This window comes from Theropithecus gelada, chromosome 11 (genome assembly GCF_003255815.1).
Source record: "Theropithecus gelada isolate Dixy chromosome 11, Tgel_1.0, whole genome shotgun sequence".
In the NCBI taxonomy this organism is placed as follows: domain Eukaryota; kingdom Metazoa; phylum Chordata; class Mammalia; order Primates; family Cercopithecidae; genus Theropithecus; species Theropithecus gelada.
The window spans coordinates 10,969,009-10,989,217 of record NC_037679.1 but is presented as its reverse complement, the minus strand read 5'-3'; the positions used below and the strand labels follow the sequence as shown (position 1 = coordinate 10,989,217).

The 20,209-nt window shown below is 43.2% G+C and overlaps 1 protein-coding gene across 6 annotated transcripts in view; it reads right to left on the bottom strand.

Moving 5' to 3' along the window:
* Positions 1-20,209, bottom strand: part of SCN8A (sodium voltage-gated channel alpha subunit 8) — a 146,034-nt gene that overhangs the window by 10,802 nt on the left and 115,023 nt on the right. For all 6 annotated transcript variants that reach the window (XM_025403196.1, XM_025403197.1, XM_025403195.1 and 3 more), the window contains 5 exons: positions 15,697-15,981; positions 13,798-13,851; positions 13,129-13,266; positions 12,043-12,147; positions 7,789-8,059 (listed from right to left, as the gene is read on the bottom strand). In XM_025403196.1, coding sequence (XP_025258981.1) covers positions 7,789-8,059; positions 12,043-12,147; positions 13,129-13,266; positions 13,798-13,851; positions 15,697-15,981 — 853 coding nt within the window. The remainder of the gene's footprint in view (positions 1-7,788; positions 8,060-12,042; positions 12,148-13,128; positions 13,267-13,797; positions 13,852-15,696; positions 15,982-20,209) is intronic.

The window sequence follows — 20,209 nt, the reverse complement described above, 5'->3', positions numbered from 1 at the left end:
GATGTGTGGGAGGACCCTGATGAAGCTGGGGACACTGAGCTTGTAAACTCTGACAGCCTTTTTTGCCAGAGGAAACAGCCTCCCCATCCCCAGTGGTGGCAATATTCCTTCCCTCACCCAGGCTGCCACCAGCCTTTCCACATTTGTCTGAGATTAACCCTGCAATGCTTGAGGCAACAGTGGTCTCCCCAGAGGCAGTTGCCAGGCAAGACAATGCTGATTCTCCTCTGAACCCACCCCCAACACCCCTGTTTGTTTCTAGACCTGTAACTAGACTCAAGTCATGGCAGGTCCCTAGAGGTGAGGTTCAGAGTGTGACCCACAAGATGAGCTACACTCCAAAAGAACTGCTTGATTTTTTTCTTCTTTCTCTTTTTTTTTGAGATGGAGTCTTGCTCTGTCGCCCAGGCTGGAGTGCAGTGATGCAATCTCCACTCACTGCAACCTCCACCTCCCAGGTTCAAGTGATTCTTGTGCCTCAGCCTCCCGAGTAGCTGGGATTACAGGTGCATGCCACTATGCCCGGCTAATTTTTGTATTTTCAGTAGAGACGGGGTTTCACCATATTGACCAGGCTGGTCTTGAACTCCTGACCTCAAGTGATCTGCCCCCCTCAGCCTCCCAAAATGCTCGGATTACAAGCATGAGCCACGGTGCCTGGCCTGCTGGAGTTTTCTAATTTGTATAAGCAGAAATCTGGAGAACAGGGATGGGAATGGACATTAAGGTTGTAGGACAATGGTGGAAGGAACATAAAGTTGGATCAGGTTGAATTTATTGATATGGGCCCACTAAGCAGGGATTCTGTATTTAATATTGCAGCTTGGGGAGTTAAAAAAGGTTCTAATAGTTTATCTGCTTGGTTAGCTGAAACATGGATCGAAAGATGGCTCACCGTGAGTGAGCTGGATATGCCTGATCTCCCTTGGTTTAATGTAGAGGAAGGGATCCAAAGATATAGGGAGATTGGAATGCTAGAGTGGATTAGTCACCTTAAACCTACTCATCCCAACTGGTAGGGTCCAGAAGACATACCCTTCACTAATACCTTGCAAAATAGATTTGTGAGGGGAGCACCTGCATCCTTGAAGAGCTCTGTGATTGCTCTTCCCTGTATGCCAGATCTTACAGTGGGAACTACAGTCACTCAACTGGATAATTTAAATGCAATGGGAATAATTGGATCCCGAGGTGGCAAGGGCCAAGTGGGGGCCCTTAACTGTCAAAGGCAAGGTGGGCGTAGCTACCATAACGGGTAGCAGAGGTAAAGCAGCAATCAGAATAGTCTGACTAGTGTAGAGCTCTGGCATTGGCTAATTAATCATGGTGTTCCTAGAAGTGAAATTGATAGGAAGCCTACTACATTCTTTCTTAATTTGTATAAGCAGAAAACTTTCAGGTCAAGTGGACAAAGGACTAATTTGAATTATAAAAATAGAGAATCATGCCCCCTCAATCCATTTCCAGACTTGAAGCAGTGTACAGACTCACAATAATATTCCCCTTGAATAAAGGGGAGGCCAGGTCCCTTTGAGGAAGGACCCCACTACACTACTGATAATTTATACTGTTAATCTTTCTCCCAATTTTCCCCAAGGAGACCTCCAGCCTTTTACCAGGGTAACTGGTCCTTTTTTGGGGACTACTGGACACTGGACACTGGCTCTGAGCTGACATTGATTCCAGGGGACCCAAAACATGATTGTGGTCCTCCAGTTAGAGTAGGGGCTTATGGAGGTCAGGTAATTAATGAAGTTTTAGCTCAGGTCTGACTTACAGTGGGTCCCAGATTCATCCTGTGGTCATTTTCCCATGCCAGAATGTGTAATTGGCACATACTTAGCAGCTGGCAGAATCTCCACATTGGCTCCCTGACTGGTAGTGTGAGGCCTATTATGGTGGGAAAGGCCAAATGGAAGCCATTAGAGCTGCTTCTACCTAGAAAAACAGTAAATCAAAAACAATACTGCATCCCTGGAGGGATTGCAGAGATAAGTGCCACCATCAAGGACTTGAAAGATGCAGGAGTGGTGATTCCCACCACATCCCCGTTCAACTTTCCTATTTGGCCTGTGCAGAAGTCAGGTCTTGGAGAATTACAGTGGATTATCATAAGCTGAACCAAGTGGTGACTCCAATTGCAGTTGCTATACCAGATGTGGTTTCATTGCTTCAGCAAATTAACACATCTCCTGGTACCTGGTATGCAGCTACTGATTTGGCAAACGCCTTTTTATCCATTCCTGTCCATAAGGTCTACCAGAAGCAATTTGCCTTCAGCTGGCAAGGCCAGCAATGTATCTTTACTGTCCTACCTCAGGGGTATATAAACTCCCTGGCTTTGTGTCATTATCTTGCTCGCAGAGATCTTGATCGCTTTTCCTTCCACAAGATATCACAATGGTCCATTACATTGATGACATTATGCTGATTGGATCTGGTGAGCGAGAAGTAGCAAACATACTAGACTTATTGGTGAGACATTTGCGTGCCAGGGGATGGGAAATAAATCAGACTAAAATTCAGGGACCTTCTACCTCAGTGAAATTTCTAGGGGTCCAGTGGTGAGGGGCCTGTCAAGATATTCCATCTAAGGTGAAGGATAAGTTGCTGCGTTTGGCCCCTCCTACAACCAAGAAAGAGTCACAATGCCTAGTGGGCCTATTTGGATTTTGGAGGCACACATTCCTCATTTGGGTGTGTTACTCCAGCCCATTTATTGAGTGACCTGAAAGGCTGCCAGTTTTGAGTGGGGTTCAGAACAGGAGAAGGCTCTGCAATAGGTCCAGGCTGCCGTGCAAGCTGCTCTGCCACCACTTGGACCATATGACCCAGCAGATCCAATGGTGCTTGAGGTGTCCGTGACAGATAGGGATGCTGTTTAGAGCCTTTGGTAGGCCCCCATAGATGAATCACAGAGGAGGTCTTTAGGATTTTGGAGCAAGGCCCTGCCATCTTCTGCAGATAACTACTCTCCTTTTGAGGGACGGCTGTTGGCCTGTTACTGGGCTTTGGTGGAAACTGAACATTTGACCATGGGTCACCCAGTTACCATGAGACCTGAACTGCCTCTCATGAACTGGGTGCTCTCTGATCCATCTAGCCATAAAGTTGGGTGTGCACAGCAGCATTCCATCATCAAATGGAAATGGTATGCACCTGATGGGGCTCGAGCAGGTCCTAAAGGCACAAGTAGGTTACATGAGGAAGTAGCTCAAATGCCCATGGTCCCCACTGCTGCCACCCTGCCTTCTCTCCTGGAGCCTGCACTGATGGCCTCATGGGGAGTTCCCTATGATCAACTGACAGAAGAAGAGAAGACTAGGGCCTAGTTTACAGATGGTTCTGCACGAAATGCAGGCACCACCCGAAAGTGGACAGCTGCAGCACTATAGCCCCTTTCTAGGACATCCTGAAGGACAGCAGTGAAGGGAAATCTTCCCAGCAGGCAGAACTTCGAGCAGTGCACCTGGTTGTGCACTTTGCTTGGAAGGAGAAATGGCCAGATTTGCAATTATATACTGATTCATGGGCTGTAGCAAATTGTTTGGCTGGATGGTCAGGGACTTCAAAGAAACATGATTGGTGACAAATTTGGGGAAGAGGTATGTGGATGGACCTCTCTGAGTGGTCACAAACTATGAAGATATTTGTGTCCCACATGAATGCTTACCAAAGGGTGACCTCAGCAGAGGAGGCTTTTAATAATCAGGCGGATAGGATGATTCATTCTGTGGATACCACTCAGCCTCTTTCCTCAGCCACCCCGTCATTGCCCAATGGGCCCATGAACAAAGTGGCCATAGTGGCAGGGCTGGAGGTTACGCATGGGCTCACCAACATGGACTCCCACTCATCAAGGCTGACCTGGTTATGGCCACTGCTGAGTGTCCAGTTTGCCAGTAGCAGAGGCCAACACTGAGCCCTCAATATGGCACCATTCCTCGGGGTGATCAGCCAGCTACTTGGTGGCAGGCTGATTATATCGGACTTCTTCCATCATGGACAAGGCAGCGGTTTGTCCTCACCAGAACAGACACTTACTCTGGATATGGGTTTGCTTATCCTGCAAGCAGTGCTTCTGCTAAGACTACCATCTGTGGACTCACCGAATACATTACCCACCGTCATGGTATTCCACACAGCATTGCTTCTGACCAAGGCACTCACTTTACAGCTAAGGAAGTGCGGCAGTGGGCTCATGCTCATGGAATTCACTGGTCTTACCATGTTCCCCATCACCCTGAAGCAGCTGGATTGATAAAATGGTGGAATGGCCTTTTGAAGTCATGATTACAATGCCAACTAGGTAACAATACTTTGCAGGGCTGGGGCAAAGTTCTCCAGAAGGCTGTGTATGCTCTGAATCAGTGTCCAATATATGGTACTATTTCTCCCACAGCCAGGATTCATGGGTCCAGGAATCAAGGGGTGGAAATGGAAGTGGCACCACTCACCATCACCCCTAGTGACCGGCTAGCAAAATTTTTGCTTCCTGGTCCTGCGACATTATGTTCTGCTGGCCTAGAAGTCTTAGTTCCAGAGGGAGGAATGCTGCCACTAGGAAACACAACAATGATTCCATGAAACCTGAAGTTAAGATTGCCACCTAGCCACTTTGGGCTACCTCTAAGTCAACAGTCTAAGAAGGGAGTTATAGTGTTGGCTGGGGTGACTGACCCAGAAAATCAAGATGAAATCAGTCTACTGCTCCAAAATGGAGGTATGGAAGAGTATGCATGGAATACAGGAGATCCTTTAGGGTGTCTCTTAGTATTAGCATGCCCTGTGATTAAGGTCAATGGGAAACTACAACAGCCCAATCCAGGCAGGACTACAAATGCCCCAGACCCTTTAGGAATGAAGATTTGGGTCACTCCACCAGGTTAAAAACCACAACCAGCCCTGGGCTTGCTGAAGGCAAAGTGAATATAGAATGAGTAGTAGAAGGTAGTCATCAATGCCAGCTACGACCACGTGACCAGATGCAGAAATGAGGACTGTTGTCGTAAGTATTTCCTCCTTATTTTGTTAAGAACATGTTTGTGCATGTATACACTTGTACTAGGAAAATATCTTCATTTTAGTTTTCTTTTTCCTTTATCATGTGACATAAGATTTGTTGACTTCATATCAGCATTAAGTGTTGTTAACTTTATGTAATAGCATTCAGGTTAAGGATTAGTGTGCTTCTTGTTGTATGAAGGATAGCTGTATTACGTTAGGCATAATTATGACCTTATTACTGTATTTATTTGGATATTAAGTATGATTTCAGGAGATGTGTAGGGATTCAAGTTGGCAAGGGGTGGACTTATAATGGTTAATATTAAGTGTGAACTTGATTGGACTGAAGGATGCAAAGTATTGTTTCTGGGTGTTGCCAGAGATTAGGCTGTTGCAAAAGCAACTGCAGTTTTTGCCATTACTTTTAATTTGAGTCAGTGGACTGGGAGAGGAAGACCCACCCTCAATGTGGCTGGGCACCATCTAATCGGCTGCCAGCTCGGCTAGAAAAAGCAGGCAGAAGAAGATGGAAGAAGCTGACTTGCTGAGTCTTCTGGCCTTCATCTCCTCCTGCGCTGGATGCTTCCTGCCCTCGAACATCAGACTCTGAGTTCCTCAGCTTTTGGACTCTTGGACTTTCACCAGTGGTTTGCCAGGGTCTCTCCAGCCTTTGGCCAGACCAAAGGCTGCACTGTCAGTTTCCCTACTTTTGAGGATTTGGGACTCAGACTGAGCCACTACTGGCTCCCTTCAGCTTGCAGATGGCCTATCATGGGACTTCACCTTGTGATCGTGTGAGTCAGTTCTCAATAAACTCCCTTTCATATATACATCTATCCTATTAGTTCTGTTCCTCTAGAAAACTCTAATACATTTCTTACTTTCAAAAGTTGATTTCTATACTTTTCTGAACAAATTAATGATTAATAAAAATCCTCATCATCAAAAATATCTTCCTCTTTTTAGAGTACCATTTGAAAATAGGGGGTATGATTTGGTCTGTGGATTTTCTGCGTCACCCAATAAGTGGCTAGGAAAGTTTCAAGAGCAGTGGACAAGGGTAGCATTGTCCAAAGTGTGTTTTGTGAGAAGTTAGGAGAATGGACTTGAGGCCAGCGGGCTGGACTTGAACCCTCACTTGCTCACTCACCAGCCACATGTCTTGGGAACCTCCTCAGTTCCTCAGGATTCTTAGAGGTTTGTTGAGAGGATTATATGAATTAACATATTTAAAGCACTTATAATGGTACCTGGCACACAATGTGTTCCATTAAAATGTGAGCTATCATTATTATTACTGAAAAAAAGGAAACTGTGGTCTAATAAAGGTGGGATGCTATGTTACATTTAAACAGAATTCTTTATTTATTTTTGAGACTAGGTCTCTCTGTGTCATCTAGGAAGTGCAATGGCGTGATCTCGGCTCACTGCAGCTTTGACCTCCCAAGCTTAAACAATCCTCCCACCTCAGCCTCCCAAGTAACTGGGACTATAGGTACATATCACCATGACTGGCTCATTTCTGTTTTTTGTTTTTTTTCAGAGATGGGGTTTTATCATGTTGCCCAGGCTGGTCTTGAACTCCTGGGCTCAAGCTATCTGCCCGCCTTGGCCTCCCAAAGTGCTGGGATTATATGAATGTGCCACTGCACCCGGCCCAGAATTCTTTACTGTAGGACTTCCAAGAGAATTCAGTAATGTGTACTGTGAACCTCCAAAGGAAAATTAAAGGCAGTGTTACCTAAAGTAATTTCCTCACGAGATTCTTTTCTTGGGGAGAAATGTATAGGGTTAGTGTTCCACACATCAACACGCTTTTGGACATGCTGCTCTGAAGGACAGAACTAGAGGGTGGCATGGGCCAAGGAGAGACCCCTGCCTTCTGTTACCTTACTCACCATTGCACTAGGCCCAGCATGGCCACTGGAGCTCTGGGGCTGGCCCCATGGGTCTTGAGCACTCTCCCTAGTGTAAATGAGTCAAACTTACCTGGACCCAAGGCTGAGTTTTATCACACAAGATGCCTTTCAGGAAGGCCAGGAAACATTTTGGGAGGGCAATCAACAGGGTGGCATTTCCTTCTGCCTGCCTGCCAGGACATCATGCCCCCCACACTTTTATGTTGAAGCAAAATGCACATAGTCACTGTTAAAAAACATGGACTTTGGGATCAACTTGAGTTATGCCTCTACCACCTCTTAGCGAGTGGTTGTGGACATTTATACAGTCAAGATAATAAACAAGCTTGCTTCCTGGGATGTAATAAGAATCAAATGAGATAAAACAGGTGAAGAAACTCTCAAACTGTAGTTGGCCCATAGAAAAATCTCAGCAAACAAGCCCTGCCAGTAACAGCAGCACTACCATGGCCATCACCACCAGAACTTACCTAGACTATATCATTAACAGCCAAGTTAACAATCATTCCTTTTTTCATTTTATACTTCTACTGTGCTACATTTTTTAATGACAACTTTCTTTTACCTTCCCTGTTAGACTTTAAACTCCTTAAAAGCAAGAACCAACCTTTTTTTTTTCCTTTTTTCCCTGAGCCACAGAATTTATAATCCAAGACTACTAAGAACACTCAGTAGAAACTCACTGACCATGGAACCTGCTAGGCAGGCCCCCGAGATGACTCAGGGGCACACTTGGGTTTAAGCTATGAGGGTGTCTTGCCTGCACTTCAGACCTGTGTCACTCATTCCTCTTCTGGGATATCTCATCCTCACAATCAGTCAGGTCCCCTTTCCCCTCGCCTACTTCCCCAACCCCACTCACCCACAATGGAGAGGATGACTACCACAAAGTCGAAGATGTTCCAGCCAATGGTGAAGTAGTAGTGCCTCAACGCAAACATTTTGAGCACACACTCACAGGTGAAGAAGATAACGAACACCAGGTTAATCCAGTAGAGGATGTTCTCCATCTGCTTGCTTTGAGTGTCTGTCTCCACCATCATTGTCACCATGTTAAGGCAGATGAGCATCATGATAACAATGTCAAAGGCTTGCTGAGTGACAAAATCAAAGACGATTCCTTGGATTTTGTTCTGGGGAGGAAGGGAAGGAAAAGATAAAAGATTCATGAAAACCTTTCCAAGCCAACCTATGGAAGCTGTCACCCTGCTAATCGAGGTACCCTCTCCCTTCTTTTCTGTAATACTGGTCAGCTCTGCTAACCAGTATTCAGGAGCATGGATGGAGACCAACATCAATATTACCTCACCAAGAGCTTTCCAAAGAAAGCTTCTCTTTCTGTTTTTTGTTTGTTTTTTTGAGACAGAGTCTCATTCTCTTGCCCAGGCTGGAGTGCAGTGGTGTAATCTTGACTCACTGCAGCCTCTGCCTCCTGGGTTCAAGCAATTCTCATGCCTCAGTCTCCCGAATAGTTGGGATTACAGGCACACAGCACCACGCCTGGCTAATTTTTTGTATTTTTAGTATAGATGGGGTTTCGCTATGTTGGCCGGACTGGTCTCGAACTCCTGGCCTCAAGTGATCTGTCTGCCTCGGCCTCCCAAAATGCTGGGATTACAGGTGTGAGCCATCATGCCCAGCCTTTCTGTTTTTAGAGACGGGTCTTACTGTGTTGCCCAGGCTGGAGTGCAGTGGCTATGCATAGATGCGATCATAGCACACAGCAATTCAAACTCCTAGCCTTAGATGATACTCCTGCCTGAGCCTCCCAATAAACTGGGCCTACAGGTGTGCACCACTATACCCAGCTGACCACTTCTCTTTTGTGTCTGTGACATCACACACTCTGGATGGCTTCCTACTTACCCAGCTGCTCCTTTTTTGGTCTCATCTGCAAGCAATTCTTCTCTTAATCCCTTCTTTCTCTAAATTTTTGCCCTACGAGAGTTCATGTATTCCTGCTGCTTACGTGGTATCTATGTACTTATCCTTCTCAAGCTTTTCTTCTCCAGCCCACACCTTTCCTCTGAACCTGAGCAGCTTACTTGCCACTTCTTCTTGATGACTCATAAGCATCTCAAACTTATCATGTCCAAGCCTTTCACACTTAAGTCCAAAGCAGAGTCAAGTCTGTTCCCTGTCCCTCACCCAGCTTGTTCCTCTCATCTCAATTATTCATCCAGGCTCTCAAGCCAGAAATCTAAGGATCATCTTTGTCTTTTTCTTCTCCCTCATCTGATCCACTGAAGGGCCTATTGATTCTTCCTCCAAAAATAGAACAATAGAACTTGGGCTCATCCACTTCATTCCATCTTTATTGGCTCTACTCTAACCTGAGCCACCATCATCTCTCATCTGGACTTGTCTGGCCACTTAACTGGTCTACTTCTTCTCTTGCCATCATCCAATGCAGTCCTCATACAATAGCAAGTGTAATGATTTAAAACAAATGGATCATGGCCAGGTGTGGTGGCTCATGCCTGTAATCCAAGCACTTTGGGAGACCAAGGCAGAGGGATCACTTGAGGTCAGGAGTTCAAGACCAGCCTGGTCAACATGATGAAACCCTGTTTCTACTAAAAACACAAAGTTAGCCGGGCGTGGTGGCAGACACCTGTGATCCCAGGTACTCGGGAGGCTGAGGCACAAGAATTGCTTGAACCACCAGGAGGCAGAGGTTGCAGTGGGCCGAGATCACGCCACTGCACTCCAGCCTGGTTGACAGAGAGAGACTCTGTCTCAAAACATAAAACAAAAAACAAATGGATCACATCATTCCCCTACTTAAAACCTTTCAAGAGCTTCCCATTGGGCTTGCAACACAATCCCTATTGTTAACCTGGCTTACAGGGAGACACCTGGCCCAGTCTGACTCTGCTCATGTCCCTCCTCTGGCTCACCACCCCCTGGCCACACTGTTTTCTGCTTCTGGGGTCATGTGTATTCTGCCAGGAATCTCTTTCCCCAACTCTTTGGTTCCATCTCTTTTTTTTGTTTTTGAGATAGGGTCTTGCTCTCTTCCCCAGACTGGAGTGCTCAAGCAATCTGCCTGCCTCTAGCTCCCAAGTTGGGATTACAGTATGAGCTACCATGCCCAGCCGGTTCCTTCTCACCCACTCAAGTAGACCCTCCTTAGTGAGGCTTTCTCTGACTACTATATTAAAGTAGATCCACCACTTATAGCCCTCCAGTTAATTTTTTCCCCACAATCTTCCACATTTTATTGTAGCTGTTTGCTTACTTATTTATTATCTATCTCCCCAACTATTATAAGCTCCATGACAGCAGTGTCTACCTTTTGTTCATCACATAATGCTTAGTGCCTGGTACGTGGTGGAGACTGATAAATATTTGCTAAATGAATGTTAATCACTCTTTCTTAATGTTTCCTACATTTAAAAAAATATTTTATTCTATTCTGTATTTTTTGAGACAGGGTCTCTCCCTATTGCCCAAGCTGGAGTACAGTGGCACAGTCATGGCTCACTGCAGTCCTGGCCTCCAAGTTCAAGCAATTCTCTTACCTCAGCCTCCTACGTAGTGAGGACGACAGGTACCCATAACCATGCCCAGCTAGTTTTTACAAATTTTTTTTTGTAGAGATGGGGTCTCATTATGTTGCCTAGGCTGAAAGTTATTATATTTTAATGTGGAAGAAAATACACTCAGGTTCCCATATGTGAAGTACTAAACAGAACTTTAGAAATGTTAACCCTTTTCTATTCCCTTTAGTCCCATTTCTATCACAAAATGAAGTCTTAACATCAAGGAAATAAAAAACCCCAACTGTTCTCTTTCTTAAGATTCCTTGCTTTTTTGTTTGTTTTAAGTACCTAGATACTTGGGCTGGTGCTTATTTTCAGGATTACTTTAACTTGGTGGTTTTTAATCTGCTCTGCAAAGCCCTAGAATTTCTTTTCCTTCAAAGGTTGATGCCGTAGATGTGCCAATGTGCAGCGTGTGTGGGGATGAGGGGAGAAAACGCTCTGGAACTATAACTCTTGATTCAAACATAGTCACTCTACTTCTATTTCTACAAATTAGATTGCCAGGGAAGCTTTTGTATTAAAGGTTCTGCTGAGTGTTTTTTCGTGGTGTTGTGTCTGTTTTTTGAAGTTGCTAAATGGAAGTTACAGAAGAAGGAACTCTGGGCCTGGCTTTTGGGGGTGATGTCCCCCGCAACCGGATATATAGAATCAGGAGGAGGGCATCTCCTTCTTCTCTGTTTTGTTTTGTTTTTTTTTTGAGACGGAGTCTCGCTCTGTCGCCCAGGCTGGAGTGCGGTGGCCGGATCTCTGCTCACTGCAAGCTCCGCCTCCCGGGTTTACGCCATTCTCCTGGCTCAGCCTCCCGAGTAGCTGGCACTACAGGCGCTCGCCACCTCGCCCGGCTAGTTTTTTGTACTTTTTAGTAGAGACGGGGTTTCACCGTGTTAGCCAGGATGGTCTCGATCTGCTGACCTCGTGATCCGCCCGTCTCGGCCTCCCAAAGTGCTGGGATTACAGGCTTGAGCCACCGCGCCCGGCCCTCTCCTTCTTCTCTGAAACAAGACAACCACCACCAGTGGAACAATGGAGCAGAATCTCAGCCCCCTAATCTGTTTTATAAAAGGCTCAGCTCAAGAGAGGGAATCAGGGCACCAGACTCACATAGTTTTACCCTCTTCTGCTCCCACAAATAGCCAGAAGCGTGACTTTAGCTTCTAGACACATCCTGCAAAGACATACTTAATGAGCAGAGAGAAGCTGAAAAAATTATGACCAAATCCTATCTTGAACTGGTAGGAAAGAGAGCAATTTTATTTCATCTTCTCTTGTTAATTTTTGGTTGTCTCTAAAAACATCTCTCTACCGGGGCCAAAGCCAATGTGGTTTACATGCTGATTCTTGGCGGTTGCCCAAGGAAAGTTCAGAGGATAGGTCGAGGATTGATGTAAAAGCCCCCATGCTTAATCCCTGTTCTGCTCTCCTATTCAGAGTTTTTGGATGGGTGGTGAGGAGAGGATTAGGCACAAAGCAGCCTAATCACTTACCTTTTTCCTTCCTTTGCAGTAACCCTAGCAGTACTTTTCCTATATGGGTTGTCACTAAGTCCTCAGCCTGCACAATGCACTTACCAAGGGGCGGGGAATAGGTTTCTGTGGCTTCTTTGAGCCCAGCTTTTTCATGGCATTGTAGTACTTCTTCTGTTCTTCGGTCATGAAGATGTCCTGACCTCCAAAGTAAAGGAAGGAAGAAAAAAACAGACAATTACAACTGGCTCTCAACATGCTATGGGTTTGGACCTAAGGATCAATACTGAGAACTGAGGGGAGATCTATCCCTTTCCTTTGTAGCTAATAGCTATCCCAGAGTGGGGTAGACCTGGGATAATCATTCAGCTCTAAAGAGATACTTGCCCTTGTTTTTAGCTCAGGATTTCTAAGATCTTCCAGTCCCGAGGTAGAAAGGAAATGGACTATCCAATTATAGACCCTCATGAAAGGGTAAACTTGAGAGCAGTGACTTTGAAGGCAGTCATATCTCACAGTCTCATTTTCTGGGGGCCAGTTTTCCTGATACATTCTAGACAAAACATTTTAGAATAAAAAGATCTTCATGTCCTGGTTGATACCCAATTTATTTTAGATGATACCCCAAATTTGGAAATTCTGGTGCAAGAAAGCAATTTGGAGGGTGTCTTGGAATATGCTGGGATAGACTTGACTTACAAAATGAGTAACAAGAGCAATTTTTTCAATTTGCTTTGTAAAACTTGTTAACCATCTAGAACAAGTAAGGAAGTGAACTTTCCAAGGGTGGTCTCTCAAATCCCAATTTGCTTGTGCTCAGAGATTGATTAGATAATCACAAGTCTAGAGAGTTTCTACTTCTTGCGATAGCTATTCATCTGTTTCTTTCCTTTTCATCTCTGTTGCTAGACTGCACTCTCTGACCTACCTGCTTCTGGTGGGAGACCAAGACCAGTAATAGGCCTCAAGAATAAAAGACTGCTAGTACGTGTGGTAAACTACGTGCTGCAAAATCTAGCCCTGAACAGAAAGAGTGTGTTGGGGCTAATGTATGGGGGCCAGGGTCACACTGAGCTGACAATATAGATTTTAGAGAAAGAAAGAGGGACATTTTCTTTCTAGAGATAGGGACAAAGATGCCTCTTATCTGGGCTGACTTCCAACCACTGGCAATGAGGGGAGGAGACCTATCTTTTTCTTTTGTTGATTGAAGTTATCAATGATGACACCAATGAACAGGTTCAGGGTGAAGAAGGAGCCGAAGATGATGAAGATGACAAAGTAGATGTACATGTAGATATTGTCCTCATACTTAGGCTGCTCATCAGGCTGTCAAAGGACAGGATAAAAGGAAGAGAATCAGCTCCTAGTTTGCAGTTGGACATGCCAAGACCATCAGTCATAACTGTGACCATCTGAGCTGCTGAACATCCTGGGATGGGAGAGCCCTAGATTCTTTCTGCCTGCCTCCTTCTCTACACTGGCATGTCCTGCCTTGAGAGGGCACTAGTCCTCCTCCGACTCATGTGGAGAACATGCAAATCATGAAGCCACAGGGAGGGAGGGCTGTCTGCTAGGAGCCATACTTTTGCTATGAAGCAGGACTGAAGCATAGACAGCTTCACTGGGGCCAAGTAAAAATTAACAGTCTAATCATCGGGGGCCAATGTAAGAGAGTGATGACTTACTGAGACAAGGAAAATGATCTATAATCAATAAAACAAGCAATAAATGTTCCAAAGAGAAACGTCAACTCCTCCATTCCTCCATCCCTTCCTCTTTCTTGGTGGGATCGGTATACCATGCTGCTTGCTTTCCACCCATCTGAGAAGGTGGTATTTTTGCCATGTACATCCTTACCTTCCGGGAATCTACAGCTGCATACATGATATCCATCCAGCCTTTGAAGGTTGCCTGGCAAACAGAGTCAGTCATTAGACGGTGCCTATTAAGGGATAGGAGTCTAGGCAGGGGTCCCAAAGGCCAGGCTTAGGTTCAGTGAGAACACAGAACAGGGGTTTGGGTGCAGCCTCCCTTGGACACAGAATTTTCTGTTTGTTACTACAGGTCCCAGGAGGGCTTTGTTCCTGAAAATAACAACAAAGTGTGGCAAATAAACATGCTGAAAATGGTAGTGGGATTAAGGCTTTACAAAAGGACTCAAAATCATGGGCCCGAGAAGCCTACCTAAAGTTAGGGAAAACTTTTATGAGTGAACGGCAGGAATCTACTGAAAATGCTTGGAACTTAGCACTCCATTCCACTGAGGAATCATTTGTTAAAAAGGTGTTAAGCAAAAAAAAAAAAGGTGTTAAGCGACAGGGGTTGGAAAAACCCATAGTTGCATTTAAAAGAAAAACAAGATCAGACTTACCCTTTACTGATATACACATGTGTAGCCTATGTAGTGGCAATACCAGCTTTATCCTTGACGGTCCCTTCCCAATTCTACTCCTTCAGTCTACTGTATCTAGACTGATTCTGGAAATATGGATAATCCATGTACTATTCTCCATGTTTTACGTACTCAACCAGATTCTAAGGTTTTTTCAGGGCACAGGAAGGTCTTTATTCATCTGAGGGCCCTAGTACTGTACTGTCACGCACAGCATCTTGCATATGGCAGGGACTCTGTGACTATCATGTTTGACTGGCTTGTTGATGTGCACTGGTTTTCTGGAGGTGTTTCAATTCAGATTCAATTTGTGGGTCCAATTTTTTGAACTGGGATACAACAGCAAAAAAGCTTTGGGGTAGGAAAAACTATAGTTCATTCTGTGAACTTTGCCTTCTACTATGAGTTGACAGTGTTTACTATATGTTAGGTTAGGTTGAGAGCTTCATCTGTGTTATTGCAGTTAGTCTCCCAAGAACTGTATGATATAGGCATGGCAATATAGTAACAAAAACACTTAATAGCAATTTTCATTAATTAAGCATGGTTATATGCTGGGCACTGTGCTAAGAAATTTTTAAAAATCACAAAAATTTTTAACAACCATGCCAGGTTTCATTATCTATATTTAATAGATGAAGACACAGAGAGTCAGAGAGGTTGAATAATTTGTCCAAAGTTACATATCCAATAAGTATCAGAGTATGGTTCAAATCAGTATCAGTCTAATTTCAAAGCCTGCGAGCTTTCACTGCATTATGTTGTCTTGTCACACATTCCAAAACACTGGTGAGAGAGGAAGTGAAAACTAAGCACGAAAGAATGAAATTAGGCAAAAGAGAATTATCTAGATAGCTAAATCCTTCCTTCCTGTGATACATTAATCTGATACCCTTCTCTGGGGTGGAGCTGAGGTGAGTGTGGCACCAAAGCACTGCCCTGGTTTTTTCCTAAGTTATCTGGAGTGTAGGGAGTATGTACTATTATTTTGCTCCATCACAATTGCCATTACTTTTTTGTCTATGCGCTTATCTTCTTGATTTTTTTTGCCCTTCTCTTTAACTACACTCTGACCAGGAAAGGAAGATGATCTCTCTGCCACTTTATTACATTGCAGCAATTATTTGTTGCTGGGACAGCTCTGCTCCTGAGCACAATGAGAGATTTCCTTTGAGTGAGATCTTGTAGAAGTCAGAGAATACTCAGGAAAGGTCTCTCTCTGAAACTGGTTTGGGGAACAACACTGTTCTCTTGGACTTATTGAGAATAATCGTGATTCTAGAAGCAGGGTTGAGAAGAAGCCAAATGGGATTTGTGCTAGCTGCCTGAATTTCACAGAACTGAAAACAAAAAACATTACTTACTACTTGAAGAAGGGCCAGGTATCCTGCCCCAACATTGTCAAAGTTGATCTTCACGTTCTTCCATCTGATCTCTGTATTGTTCCCCTCCATGAGCTTTTCACATTCAGTTTTATTGTTGACATCTTCTATTTCAAATCGGATTTCAGAAGTCTCATTAAAGCAGTAGTGGTACTTTCCCGCAAACAGGTTAACTCCCATGATGCTGAAAATCAGCCAGAAGATGAGACACACCAGCAGCACATTCATGATGGAGGGGATGGCGCCCACCAAGGCATTCACCACCACCTGCATTGGAAGGGGAGGTTGCTGAGTGTTGGGTGGAAATGGGAGCAAGCACATTTTTTGATTTCCAGGAGGGGAATGACATTGTGTGGCTTGTTCTGTATGGAAACATTACATTCCCTTTGGAATCAGAGTAACTGGACAGACTGACAAGTAGAACCAAAAATTTCTAAGTCTAGGCCTATATTGAAGAATTTTAAAAAGTTACATCTTTATTTTGACTAACACAAATTCCCCAGGCAAGTTGACCTACGTCTTCTTTCCTATGCATCAGCCTGGGACTGAAAAATTATTTCTTAGTCCAGTCTCCCTCTTCCTCAATTCATAAAACATGCCCAGTGGGAAAATATGAGTAACTTTCAGCTTGCTAGTTGCCTTTCAACAGACATTCCCCCTCTGAAAAACAAGGTATAATTGTTCAGAATCACAGAGAACTACCCGTTGTGGTTAATAGAGAGCCAGTTAACAGTACATAATGTCTCTTTTATGACTACGCAAGGCCAGTTATTTTATTTCAGGCAATAGCTGAGCATGCATATTTTGCAGGCTCAAGAAAAAAAAAAAAAAGCTATATTCCCTCTACCAAACAGTGTAAAATAAAATCTGAACAGATGTGCTTTCACTCAAGGTTCATTATACTTCTCCAGCCTTTTTATTCTGACTTTGTAGGCTTTTAAATCAGAGTCGCTCCCTGCTTGGCTAATGCTGTCGTCTCTCTGCTCATTCCAGGGCTTGACTCCACTCATCACAATGTATTAGAAATAGGATGACTTAAGGTTTTTAAGAGAGTTTTGGGTTAGATCATCACTGCTTTGGAAACTAAAAAATTGGCATATTGTTAAAAGTCACTGATTACAGTAAGCTCAGGAATTTTAAAAAAGCAAAGGAAAAAACCCCTTAGGAATCAAAGTTTCTGGGTTGTTTTCAACTTTGATTTTGCTTTACAGTGTCAGTCAGAGCAGCATACAGTTTAGGGTTTAGGTTTTGCTTATCTTCTGGTTTTGCCTTAAGACTGCATTGTCACTCATCAGGACATGTGGCTGATCAGAGCTACCTGTTCTATCTTGTGTAAAAAATGCAATGATATTCTTCTGCTAAGGAGTCACTCTTCTTTTTAGATTAAAATATTCATTTTGTGTTTCTCCAATTCATATATTAAGGCCTTTAGACTGAGAGGCAGTTATTTCTTAATTCTTAGACCAAGAAATCTCTTCTAGATCTGACAGCTCTGTCATTAGTATAAAGTGTTTATTACTTTGTTAATTGTTTATTACTTTGAGCAAGGAAAGCCAGGATATCTGAAATCTGGAAAATCTTCAATTTTTTTTGGAGAATGATATTCATATTGATTTATATTACCAAATTTGTCACGTACTCAGATTTGAATTTACCTCCTCATTCTACAGTTGCTCACCCTTTGGCGGGAGCACCAAAAAGCAATGAAATGTGCAAAAGAACAGGCAAAAGGAGGATGATCCACAAATGGAAAAATAATTTCTCAAACAATAAGGGAGTAGATTATGTAAAGATTCAAAAACTCCAGTCTATGTGACAGCATTTCGCAGCAGACCTTAGGTGGGAGACTGTGACCTTCTGTTAGACCATTACAAATGTGGCATAGGAAGTAGGTCCCAAAGACTTGAAACCGAGGCATGTTGCTTTTTAATCTCAATTCAGAACCTACTTCCTCCAAGAACTCTTCTGACTATGCAGAGAATGATCTTAAGCTTCTACTCAAACCCAGTCTAACCTGTCCTACATACTATGGGTTACAGTTAAATATGGGTTAATATTTACCACAGGGAAGAAAAATTAATGAAGTGATCTCTTAGAACTTTTATTCTCATAAAGTATATACAAAATTTTATATATTGATCCATTTGATCAAGTGAATCAATATACAAAAATATTCACTGAGCCTTATTCTCTGATATAAAATCCTAAAAATCCAAAGTTTTATAAGATGCAAATGTACTTTAATCATAACCAGAGAAAAACTTTTTACCTTAGTATTATGAATAAAACAGAAAACAGAGTTGATTAATTTTAAATTTTTATTTACTTTTTTTGAGAAAGGGTCTCACTCTGTTGACCAGGCTGGAGTGCAGTGATGCGATCTCGGCTCACTGCAACCTCCCCTTCCTGGGTTCAAGCGATTCTCCTGCCTCAGCCTCCCAAGTAACTGGGACTACAGATGTGTGCTACCGCGCCCAGCCAATTTTTGTATTTTTAGTAGAGATGGAGTTCTGCCATGTTGGCCAGGTTGGTCTCGAACTCCTGACCTCAAAGTGATCTGCCCAGCTTGGCCTCCAAAAGTTCTGGGATTACAGGCATGAAGACACCATGCCCAGCCCAGAGTTGATTAAATGTACTAATTATTCTTCCTTGCTTTGAACATTAGCTGATAAGCTGCAATATGTTAAGAAGAAACTATTTAACTGTGCTCCGTATGTAATGATCATTGTGCTGTTATTCTCAGCAACCACTGGGCAAGAGATCATATTTCTTATTTTGAAGTCTCACACTAAATATATATTATAAATGATAATTCAAATTTCCACTGATAGTCAATGAATTTGATCTTCTCTATACAAGCTCTCTAGTTATTCTACATTGCCTTTAATTATCATGAAATCTATTATTGTTAAGAACTAGACATGGAAATATCACTCAAAGCTAGGTTTTAGTAATCCATAAAAAGTTACTTTTATCAATGGAAGTTTATACTTGGCAATTGATACAAATCCCATTTAATTGATGAGAAAATTCCAATGGATATTAATTCTTACAGTATTTTTGTCTTCTCTATAATGTCTTGGACATTATTGTTGCTCATTAAATACTATAAATCAGCAAGCTTTTAATATCTGGCAGAGGGAACATGGCTTTAATGGACAACTATGTACTGACAATCAACAAAAATGCATGCATGTTTCATGGCACTAATATTATATACCCTCAAAAATTTAACAGCACAGCGAAATCTTTAAATGAAGATTACTATGGAGGAGAGAAAAGCAAAGAACTACATTAAGTATTCCTTTGCCTATAGCACAAGTGCTTCAGTTTTCCTGGTCTTTGGTTTGAGGAAGGAGAGGAGACTGAAGTCAGTGTCCCAGGACAGGCTTGGGTCATATGCTCCCTTCTCAAGTGAAGCTCTGAGTCTGTAATTGGAGCAGCACAGTGACAGTTGAGCCCATCTGCATGGATGGTGTTCAGTTTATGAAGATTTCTTATTTAAAATTTTCTAAAGGTAATCTCTCAAGTGTTGGCATATGGAAGAACCAAAACCACAGAATAAAAAAAAATGCCCCATAGAAAAACGACATTTAAATAAAACATGTGTACCTAATTCTGTTTATTACTGGGAAACTTACTATAAGCTTAGCCAGATCCAATCTTTTCTTCTTGCAGTTACTCTTCCACAGGAGGGCTAGGAAACCTGCAGGGCAGGAATGGATCCCTGATTCCTTTTCACCTGCCTAACCAGCCATGGTCAATACCGTCTGTTAGTTGGCTGGAGTCAACCAAATGAGGTGGCGCTCTTATTCCAAAGCTTCCCTCAATGTACATTTATTGTTTTAAATTCCAGCTTTGGGTTCAAACTTGTTCTCGCCCATTATCTTACCGAAAAAAATCTTGATGTAGATGCTTTTCAAATAAAACATCGTAATGCTTTTCAAATAAAACTATCTACTGTTCTGATTATTCATTTGGGACCTCCGGGCTCCTAAACTACTTTCAAGTTGACAAATAAAAGTTTTTAGGGGACTGGAAACTGAGGGTCCAGGAAAGGTAGAGAAAGAAGGGGCAGCTAAAGGGAAGACTATTCATGTAGACTATTTTGTGGCTCCCAAAACGGCTCCTGCATCCAGGTTATTCAAATAACTGCCTCATGAGCAAACTGGCCTCAGCAGCCATGAGGACTGCTTCTGTCTGCCTGGCCAGGACTGACAGTAATGAGCATCTAGATGGAAAGAGTTAGTAACAAGCATCAGATGCGTCAGATGGGCATTTTTTTGGTGGGGGGATGGGGGGATTTCTTCAGGTATCACCATTCTCCTTTTGGGAGATCAGGGATCACTGTAAGGGGATGCGGAGGAGCTCCAGTACAATGCTGCAAGTACTGTCTTCAGTGGACTTCTTTTGGTTGCATCTTGTCCTCAGTTTTTCAGTCACCAAAGTGGATTATCAACTTTATAAAAAAACCAGTGTGGTTTATTAAAACATT